The 11,415-nt window shown below is 38.5% G+C and overlaps 2 protein-coding genes across 2 annotated transcripts in view; one reads left to right on the top strand and one right to left on the bottom strand.

Moving 5' to 3' along the window:
* Positions 1-1,059: 1,059 nt before the first annotated feature.
* Positions 1,060-1,608, bottom strand: LOC109214334. The gene has a single exon (XM_019378245.1). The coding sequence runs from the start codon at positions 1,606-1,608 to the stop codon at positions 1,060-1,062; it is 549 nt and encodes a 182-aa protein (XP_019233790.1).
* A 9,368-nt stretch (positions 1,609-10,976) lies between these two features.
* LOC109214333 overlaps positions 10,977-11,415 on the top strand; it is a gene marked incomplete at its 3' end in the record, with an annotated part of 7,864 nt that continues 7,425 nt past the window's right edge. The window contains exon 1 of the mRNA XM_019378244.1: positions 10,977-11,075. Within this exon, the coding sequence (XP_019233789.1) occupies positions 10,977-11,075 (99 nt within the window). The remainder of the gene's footprint in view (positions 11,076-11,415) is intronic.

The following is an 11,415-nucleotide window of genomic DNA, read 5'->3' as shown; positions in this document are numbered from 1 at the left end:
TATCCAGATGCGATTAATCCTTGCTTGTAAATCACATAGTTTTTCATGCATATTTGCGTGATATAGCCATTCACCATTCATGTGGGATTGTTGGATTTTAAGCTTGTTAGAGCTTAAAAATAGAGTGAATGAGAAATGGAGAGAAAATAAAAATTTGAATTTTCCTCTTTGACAAAGGACATTGTCCCATATTGGAGGAGGAAAAGAGTTTTGTTGGGTATATATACAATTGCACTTCTTCTAGATCTTAAATAGTTGAGAAGAAGGCAAGCCTCGCGCCATCGTCGTCGCTAGCTCGTTCGCCTCGGCTTCGGCTTCGGCTTCGGATTCGCTGATTGATTTATCAATTTTTTGGACCAAATCCTCCGTTTTAATTTTTCCGCTTTAATTTGAATTTGGCAGTTTGCGTTAATGACCATTTGTTACTCTCCCTCGGATTTTCTTTACGAGATTCGGATTCGATCAAATGATCTGATTGATTGATTAATTTTTTGAGCCATTTGTTACTCTCCCTCAGGTTTTCCTTACGAAATTTCTGATTTTTCCTTCTTCCTTCTGCATTGTTTTAAAAGAAAGAACACAGTAAGTGTGATTTCCTATTGATCTTTGAGTTTGTTGGTCACTGGGGTTTGAAGTACCGCTATACTGGTGAGGGTAATCCGTTCTATCCTGGGAGGAAATAATCCTAATCCTCGGGTATTAGGAGGGGATTAAGTTCCTTAAGGAAACACTGTGAATTTAGTGGGCTCGAATTAATTCCGTTCTTCTACATTTCTAGTTTTACATTGTTTCTATTTTTAAATATATTTTCGAATACAGAATAACAACAAATTGTACATAATCAGAGAAGAAAGAAAAGAAACAAACGAGAAACAGGCAGGGGCAGTAGTTATTGTAAGAATTATGAATTCGTGTTATAGAGAAAAGAGAAAACGAGCAAATCTCTCCCATATATTACAAACCAACATAACATCAAAAAGAGAATTTTAAAATTACATGTGGCAAAATGGCCTCGTTGGTGAGGTTATCAAAATTCATCCATAAGCATTACAATGTTTTTTAACTGCTGACGCTAGTGATTCTAGTTAAGGCATCTTCAATAATGGCATGTGCCCAATTATCGAACTTGGTGAATTCAGGATCTTGACCATATATAGCATTGACACATTCATTGCATGTCTCCATGTTTGAGGACATTGTACTCACATCAACATTGGCTTTGTAATAGTTTCCTTCATTTACGTCTTCCAAAGTCTCTTTCATGGCATCAACAGCATCTTCGTACACCTCCTTGCATGTCTCAAGACAATCTTTTTTGTAAGCGTCCACAATCTGAGCCAACCGCTTTTCCACTACTTTGTTAACAAAATCTTCTGTCTTAGTAATGGAGGAAACCATGAGGCTACCAACAAGATTCTTCACTGACACTCCGTTAGAATTACCGGCAGCAACATCGGCAGTTTCTGTTGGAATTACTGGTGAAGCAACTGGTGACACATCTGGGGTTGAAGAGATATAGGAAACATGAGAGATGGTATTTGCTTCAGATGAAATTAGGAAGAAAGAAAGGGAAATGACAAAAACAATTTTATTCATGTGGAGAGCCATTGCTTTTCCTTTTTCTTCTTTTATTTTGCTAATTTCCAAACCAAGAAAGTGGAAAAACAATGGGATTCTACAAAGAAGAAATTACAAAAGGGGGGTGTTAATTTATATGCAAAAGCAACGAATATTCGGTTGGTGATACATGAATTTTGAGTTAGTTTTTATTTTAGTGGTTTAGATTTCATGGAATTATAGATGTCTAACTTCTTTTTCTTAATGATTGGTTCATAATTATCTATTGTTCTTGTTTCACGATTCACAAAGTTTAGGGAAAAAGGAAGAAATTTAGTGGGTGTTTGGACATAAGAATTGTAAAATTCCAAAAAAGGGTGAAATTTTTTTTTAAGTGAAAATGGTATTTGAAATTTAGAGTTGTGTTTGGATATAAATATAATTTTGGGTTGTTTTTGAAGTTTTGTGAGTGATTTGAGCGAAAATTTTGAAAAACAGCTTTTTTGAGTTTTTCAAATTTTCGAAAATTTGCAAAATGTATCGTCAAGTGAATTGCTTGTCGATTAACTCACACACTACTTATCATTTAAATAAGGCGAAATACATAAACGGTCCCTTGAAGTTGTCCTCAACGATCAGTCAGACACCTCTACTGACCCTTTTATCATTTAAACACTTCAAGTGGCTATTAACTGTATCAAATAGACACCTCATAATGACATGACAAGTTACGTGCATTTTAGTTACAGTTGAGCGCGTGAGGCTTTTATCAGACTTGTTTTCTCTTATTTTTAGAATTAAGTTAAATTTTATACATGGGTCCCACACCACATTATCATTTTTGCCCACACCTTTGAATGATATTTTTTCACCCAAATTTCATATGAACCTTCCTCACCCCAACATCATTATCTCCACCACCTTCCACCATAAATTCACCACCTATATTTCAACCTGGATGCAAAAAAACTATATAAAAAAAAAACAGAAGCTCGCATCGAGAAGGTTGTCGATTATCTTTCAACTGTTTTCAGGTCAGCAAAACAAAAGGCTGGTAACTTCAAGTGACCTCAGTTAGAGTCTGGAGAATCTCGACCAGCAAAGAGCGAACCATCTTTGTCGGACAAGGATGAGTCATCTGTAATGCATTCAAATGACAAGCTATTAGCTGCAGACGAGCTCTTCTTCCTCACTTGGAAGGGCCAATAGTGAAGACATAAGATTGTCAGATCAACTGCTGTCTTTATCTGAAAACTTTGAAGAATTTAAAGCTGATAAAGAGGCGAAATTAGAAGAGTGGTTGGGAGAATAAGGAATTTGTGAAGTCCCATTTTCTTTTCTTTGTGGCTGTTGCTCTATTACATATATAAATCATTAATTATTGGATATTTTTTGTCCTACAATTGCATTTGTAAATGCCTAAATTTTGTTCATTCTTTTACATTGTAGTTTTGAATAATTATTTTTGTGTGTGTTTGGAGATTTGAGAATTAGATTTTTAGTTTAATTAATTCATTAGAGGGAAAAGGGAATGGGCTAGTATATTTTAATTAAAATAGTGCCAAAATTGACCCAAAATTTGAGCCCAATTCGGCCATACCCAGTCCATTAGGTGGTTGGCCAAGAAAGAGCTCAAAACGACGTAGTTTGTCTTGAAACTACATCGTTTTGATTGAGGTGAGATTAAATCTCATCCGTTCATACCACTTTGATCTAAGGGTTCTAATTCACTCTCCACTCCATGTATATAAGGACTCAAGATAAGAAATTTGGCCCCCATTTTTTCCTATTCACTTTTCTTCTTCCTCTCTCCTCACTCTCACTTCTCTCTCCTAGGTCTGCCCAGCGCCACCGGAAATCGCCCACCGGCGGCGGCCGTCCTCCAATCCACCCCAAAATTTCACCACTTCTTCCGCTCAACCTCCTCTCCATGAATCCGAACTCCAAAACCCCATAACCCTTCTCAATCTCCGTAGATCTAAGCTTTAACCGAAACCCTAGACGCTGCCCACCACCCCAAACTCCGAAAATTTTACACCACCGGCCTCCTCTTCTCCCCCTATTTCCATATCTCCAACTCAAAATCTCAAAAAACCTCACCACCACCGGCGACCACCTCCACTGCCGATCCGCCGCCGTCACCTCCACCCCTCAACCACCACTGCCTCTCGTTTCTCTTCTCAAACCGGCCTCGAGCAAGGTTGTGTCGTTGATATCATTGAAATCGGACTCGATTTGGCCGAGTTTTTGGTTTCAAGAATATCAACAATAGAAGCTTGCTCGAAGTCGTACCACTGCCTATCGTCATTTTTCGGATGCTTGAGTATATGGTAAAATCGTAATCCTCTACCCCGTTATTAATTTTCTTTTTTTTTGGGTTTTAGTTAGAATTAGTTTCTGTCTTGTTTCTTTATTTAATCCATTTCTGATTATGCTTGTCTAGTTGGTTTGTTAAATCGCTTCAGCGATAGCGTGTGTTCTGTTTGGCTTTAATAGTTGATTTTTGTTTGCTCATGTTGGTTCATAGTACATGTGTTGAAGTTTAATTACATGTTTTAATACTTGGTTTAGTTTGAATCAATAGGGTGATATTGATGTTGTTAAAATCTGAAGTTTAGATAATTTTATCATAAAATAGGGTACTAGTAGCTTGCTTTTTAGTAGGGCGGCTGAAATGACTCTTTGGCTCCTGCTATAGCAGATTTCAGGCTCTCCTTTCACCTTTTGGACAGCCTTTAGCACACAAAGTCAGTCCCTTTTTGGGCAGATTTTTGGTGGGCCAAAATCTGTCCAAAAAGTTGGCTTTTCTTTGCCTATTTAAGGGCTGCCCTTTCCTCATTTAAAGGGGGGGGGGGGTAGGGCACTCCATCACACTTCCATACATCTTTAGAACTGCTTGAACACACAAAAACATAAAAAAAAAGTTCAGCAGTTGAACACGTGAAAAGTAAGCTGAAAATCATGAGTTTTTGGTTGGGTCTCAGAGTGCAAAATCTTTCAAAAACATATAAGAGTATTAGACTTTGATTCTTGAGTTCCTTCTCCTAAAGAATCACTACTGTTAGTAAGATTTCTGGGCCGTTTTAACACGGATTCGCTGCTGGTTGTTGCTGTTTTCTGCTATTTCTGCCGTTGTTCCTGCCCACCTTACTACTATTTATTCTTTTGCTATCCAGGGAATCCTTTAAGACTCGTAATGTATATCTTTTCAGCAATGGGAACAACTTGAACCTGCTGCACCATTTAAATGTGTTTGATGTGATGAAAGTTTGACAACAAAAGAGCTTGGATGTTATTGTTATATATCACGCATGTAATAACGTGAATATAGTCCTTTATAATACTTGAATATCGATTTGTAAGTTTTTGAATGTGATATGTAAGTCGTTTATGGATTTTTAAGCATGTTTTCAAGCTATTGTATCCGAGTAACAATGCTAAGTATGCCATGAATGACTTTAGGTGTATAACACATAGCATGTTTCGTTTTAGTTGCTGAAATTTCACTGCCAATATATGCTTCTAGGAATGCAGTAATAATATCTTTGTCAATCTGGCCATTTTGCCGGATTTGCAAAAGTGGCTATTTTTGTAAAGTGGGCATTTATACAATTGTGACTATGTAGTTAGTGGTCATGAATGCAAACTAAGTAAAGAGTTAAGATTGTATCAACTCTAGGCTTTATTGAATCAAATAAAAGCTGGCCCATTTACCTTTAAACAACAAAATTACCCCTTTTCTTCTATATAGCATTGGGCCAAATGAGATCCATTTCTTGGCCCATTTTTAATAATAATTCAGCTAGCCCATATTTTTAGTAATGCCAGATGGGCCAATAATATTCTAGTCCACTAGCTTCCCATTCTCTAATGAATCATTAAACTAACTCAGCGCCTTGCAATAGCCAAATCTAAGGCTACCTTTTTTTCTTGTAAATTGATACGTCGGCCCAACATTATTATATATAAATATTTGTTTAGTCGACTAACCTCGATAAAAATCAAGAAATTTTCTTTTACGAGATAACTTAGTCCTTTTTTATATATATAATTATTTTTAAATGGTAGGCAATTAATAGGCATGCTTTAACTTCACGGAGTCGCTTGCGTAGCGTGATGTTTAACATTTAATAAATTAATTCAACAATCTCATGCCATATACATTAGTTTTAGTTAATTTTTTATTTAATCAATCCTTGGCTAAAATTGCGGATTCGCTTGCGTGGCGCGATAGCTAACCTTCCTTTTAATAATCTTCAAGAATTAATTTTCTCAAATGTAGTAATTTCTTTAAAAGTATTACAAATAATTGATTGTCATGATTTCGGATTCGCTTGCGAGGCGCAATTATGACAAGTTAATTAATTTTTTTTTATTCGATCACACATTCGCTCGCGTAGCGTGGTTATGACAACATAATTTATCCAAAAAATTATTTTTTTTAATAAATCTAATAATCAAGAAAATAAAAGCGGATAGGTAAAACATATAAATTAAATAAAGCACAGTTTTTCCAAAATTAATTCAAGCAAAGTTTAGTCAATAAAAGCGACTGTGCTAGAACCACGGGACTCGGGGAATGCCTTACACCTTCTCCTCGGTCAACAAAATTCCTTACCCGAACTTTATTTTCGCGGACCGGTAAAAATAGAGTCAAACCTTTCTTTGACTAGGGATTCAAATAAATGGTGACTTGGAACACCCAAAAAATCAATTCCAAGTGGCAACTCTGTAAACAAAATAACCCCTATTCAAATTTGTCACTTTAATTGGAAAAACTCTTTAACCCACCCATAATCCATAACATCTATATCTTTTTTTGGGGGTAGAAAAAGGGGTGTGACAGCTCTGGCGACTCTGCTGGGGAAAACCAGAATTCGAGCTTGTACATGTTGACTTTTATTTGGATTTATTAATTTTGTATATACTGTGATTTATTTGGGCATAATGTGCTACTTGTTTGCTTTTTACCGCTTTGATATTGTTGAACTGTACATATAAACTGTCTTCTCACGCACCCCCTCTGAGTTTTCTTGAAATTAAAAATTGGGCATTTGCTTGACATAGCCCGCTTTCTTTGAGATAGCCGAGGTGCTAGTCACCCGGTGAAGGATTTTAGTCACACATGTTTTAGGCGGGGAGCACCACCAGCTAAGCCGGAAAGCAATGCTACCGGTACGTTGAACCTCCTCGACTCGAGTTGTCTGCTCGAGTAAGCCAGTCTAGATACATTCTCCACTAGGATTTAAACCTAGAAAAAAAAACCTTATGCCGGATATCCCTAGTAGGTTCGCTTTATTTGCATTACGTATATTTGACTTAGCGAAGCTTGGAACGGGGGTCGGGGCTGTATAGGACAGGTATCCTCTTTGAGACCATCATGCTCACTTATGTGCTATTTGCTGCATCATTTGGAAGGCTTGCTTGCATTGTTAACTAGCTTTAGAGAATTAGTTGAGCGGAACTAAAACAAAAAACAAAAACAAAAAAAAAACATTCTCCTAGTTTAGTATAAATAATCCTTTTTTTTACTAAAATTTTGAAGTAGGTTGAAGTGAGGTGTAAAGATTAATTTTCATAAGAATCAGAAAACAAATAATCAGTTTCATCGAACTACGCGTGCTTGATTCTCACTACCCTGTGAGATACGTAGGCAACCTCCATCAGGGTTAGCCCATATTTTTTTTTAAGAAAAGCATAAAAGTTACGCATGTGCATAAAATTTTCAAAAAAAATTAATAATAAAAAATTGCTATTTTTGGTCACCTTTTACTGTTTTGCCCTCGTATTCCGGCTGTTTTGCCAGGACAGCCTTCCTTGGAAGCATCGAGGAGCTATTTTCGCAAAATATTTATTTTGTTTATTTATTTTCACATTTTTGCCGTATTGTCCTTATTTTCGGCCATCTTAGCCGAGTCAACCTTAAAACTTTTTTTTTGGAAGTACCATAATGGCTTTTTTCGTAAAAGAATGAATTTTTTCTATGCGTTTACCCGTTTATCCATGTGTACGGATGTTTTTACTGAGACAACCATAGTACTTTCCTTCGAAGTACTGAAGAACCGTGTTCATAAGAATAACCATCTTGTCCCTCTTGTCACCTTTTATCGTTTTGTCCTCGGTCGGCCGGTTTTTATCATGTCTTGTTTCCTCGGTGAGATACGTCGTTAGTCATCCTAGAGTCTGGTCCTTTTCGTCCAAATTTGGCATATCAATCAAGTCTGATCAGTTGGGTTTTAGTTGACTGATCCTTCAATACGAGGAATTATCCACTAAGAAGTTCGTTCATTGTCTTATACAAAAGTCTGCTTGGTGTCATTTCTTCGAGTTTATATTAGGACTTGACCTCATATTTTTATTTATCCAGGTAAGATATGAATTCAGTAAGTGGAAGAGCTGATAAAAATCCAAAATATGATGAGCCCTTGCAGATTTGCCTTGTGCATAAAACACCCCGGTTGCTGAGGCAATGGTGGAAAAATATGGGTGTTTGTGAGCAGGAAAAGATAAAGGACCATCTGGGTAACTTTGTGAATATTATGGAGATCAACCCAAGGAGGGATTTAATCGAGGCGTTGGTGCATTTCTGGGATCCCAATAACAACGTATTACGGTTTAATGGTTTCGAAATGACTCCCACTTTAGAGGAGTTAGCTGGATACACAAAATTAGGCGATGAGCTTCGGAAGAAGAGACCCTTGGCCCCGAGGGATGTCACTGGCAGTAAGTTCCTTGAGCAGATGACAATCAGCCAAAATAAAATAGCAAGCGTGGAACGAGGGCACGTTCGATTAGATTTCTTGTACGACAGGTATGGGTGTCCGGGTGGATTTTCAAAGCACGGGAAAGAGCTTGATAATAAAATTGAATACAAAGCTTGGCAAAGCCATGGGCGTAGAGCTTTCCTAGTGGCATTTCTAGGGACGATGGTTTTCCCGAGCATGACAAAAATATTGATATTCGATTATCTGGCATAGTTACCGCTTTATTGCGTGGAAAGGATGTCACTATCATTCCTATGGTATTGTCAGATATTTACCGTGCCCTAACCAAATGTCAGGAAGGGAAAGATTTCTTTGAGGGTTGTAACATCATACTCCAGATATGGTTTTTAGAGCACCTTCTCCTTCACCCCGTACGGGTAAATTTTAGCGTCCATTGGTGCAACAAATGAGCTTGAAGATAGGTCTAAAGTTTTGACCGAAGATAGTAACTTCCCCAAGGGTGTCTAAGCATGGAGAGGGTATCTTCAAAAGTTAACTGCTACTGGAATCACATGGAAATACCACTCATTCTCACCAAAAGAGGTCATATACAGGTCTTACCACCATTCATTTTTGATTTTGATGGGTCTTCGGGGTTTTCAGCAGTATGTGCCTATGAGAGCCCTACGCCAATTAGGTCGAAAACAAGTCGTGCCCACAGTGGAGCACATACAAAGATTTATGTGGGAGGTAACATCGGAGGATCCTATTCGTGAGGCCTATGCTAAGAAGGTTTGGGATGAAATTAAGGTGCTTGAATTTTACACTATGATAGAAGATCAAGATCAAGGAGAGTTAGACCCCGCATATTTTGAGTGGTTCTATGAGCAAGTTGATTTTGGATCTAGGCAAGAGACAATTCTGAAGAGCACGACAGAATGGGAGACTGAAATTAGAACAAGAGTGGGGCAGGCCAAGGAGGAAATAGCAAGAGACTATGAATCCATCATCCGCGAACTACGTAGGGATATAAGTATCGTCAACGTGAATAGGGATTTGTAGTATACTGAGTTTAAAGAGGAGAAATCCAAATTAATACATGAGGTTCAAGCGCTTCAAGCACAGCTACGACAAGCGAGAATAGAAGCCGCTACTCAGCAACAAGCTGCCATTCCAAAGCACGAAGGAATGCATTACAACCTTATCATCCATGATCTAAGGGCTCGGGCCAGGGTTGCAGAATCAAGTAAGAACCAGCTAGAGAATGAGCTAGCAAGGGTCCAGAACCAGCTGAATCTGGCGTCAGAACGCGAGGCGGATATATCAGACATAGCCAATAACCATGAGCGACACATCCAGTTTTTAAGTCGGAGCCAGGAACATGTTAAAAGGAGGGTCTATGAGGTGGCTACTTATACCGCTCGAGGGTGTGTGACTTTCAAGGTTTGACCCGAGAGCAATTTGCTACGGTAGTAACTTCGCATGCCACATTGCCACAGACTTAAAGCGCATATACCATGATATGGGAGGTCAGCCGCAGGAATAAGCACCTTAACTACGATGATGTCGGTGGATTCTCATTTGGAGATTAGAGTCTTCTTTTAGTTGGCAGTCCACTTTGATTGTTCATTTGTAGTCATCAAGTTTGTAAGACTCTTTTAGTGTTTTGAGTCTTGCTTAAATATTCGTCTTGTTTGAGTCAAGTCCGGTCTTGTTTAAATATTCGTCTTTTGGGTTGTATCTTTATGTAATTTTCCTTTGTCTTGTACCAAAAAAAATCAAAAATCAATGAAAAAGATTTTGTTTTAGGAAAATTCGAAAATGAACCAAAAAAAATGTTGTTTTTTGTACATAAAAAAAGGGGGAAAACTTTGTTTTGTTAATTTAAAAAAAAGGGGGGGGGGTCATGTCCTTGAACTACGTAATGATCTGATTTATGCGGCGACATGATACGTAGGCAACCCCCAAAAGGTTCGATCGAAATATTTTTCGACGGCTCTAAAATAAGGCGAGGTGTAAAAAAAAACAAAAAAAAGGGAAAAAAAAGAAGAGGGGAATAAATAAGAGTGTCAATAAGCAGCAACCATATAAGCCAGAATGAAACATGGAGCCTTCCAAAAGCATGTTAGAGACGTGATAATGTTAGGAGCATAGCATAGTTACGTGTGATTTGTATTTATAAAATGCATAACCCTTACAAGTTTGTTGCCTCTTATATAGTAAGATTAAGGTGGTTGGTTTGTGGTGAAACTGGCAACACATCATTGCTTGACCAGATCTAAGGGGAAGGTAGCGATGGCTAACAATGATGAAATTGAGTTGGTTAGTGACGACCCTCCGGGTCAATCAGTTGAGCAAGAGTCGGAGGAAGTAAGAAGATTGAAACATCAACTGAGTGATGTGTATCAGGCTTGGGTCTCTGGTCAGCCTCCGCCTCAGGGTCCCTCTGAGGGAACTTCCACCATACCCCAGGCTACTCAACCAGTGCTCGCTGCAACGAGGGATCACATTCTACCACCAGGGTATGTGCCAAACTACAGCTTCCATACCGTCCTTGGTATCTCTAATGCGCAGCCTCCTGCCGCACCGGTTAAGAACACACCTCTCGTCATGTCCGGTCTGCCTGTGTATACAATCCCCCCACCAAATCCTGTGACGAGGCCAAACATCGAGCCACTATCTCATGCTTACGATGGCTAATACTACTCTCTAGATATGGCTTTTAAGGGTTCGGATCCACACAATCAGACCCCACAGTATGAGTTACCTGCAGAAAATAAAAAGGCTATAAAGACAGGAGAGCCAGATGAGATGGTCAGGAAAATGAAAAGTCTTGAGCAGAACATAAAGAACATACAAGGACTAGGTGGTCACAAAAGTGTCTCATTCAGTGATCTGTGCATGTTTCCTCACATCCATTTACCCCAGGGTTCAAGACACCAAAATTTTAGAAATATGATGGACACGGCGACCCTATCGCCCACTTGAAAAGGTACTGCAACCAGCTGAGGGGTGCAGGAGGAAAAGAAGAGTTGCTGATGGCTTATTTCTGGGAGAGTCTGGTAGGGGTAGCCTCCGAATGGTTCATTGACCAAGATATCTCTCACTGGCATGTTTGGGACGACATGGCCCAGACTTTCGTCAAACAATTTCA

The sequence above is a fragment of the Nicotiana attenuata genome, unplaced genomic scaffold (genome assembly GCF_001879085.1).
Source record: "Nicotiana attenuata strain UT unplaced genomic scaffold, NIATTr2, whole genome shotgun sequence".
NCBI classification, from domain to species: domain Eukaryota; kingdom Viridiplantae; phylum Streptophyta; class Magnoliopsida; order Solanales; family Solanaceae; genus Nicotiana; species Nicotiana attenuata.
The sequence above is the reverse complement of the archived record's forward strand: the minus strand, read 5'-3'. Positions and strand labels throughout refer to the sequence as shown.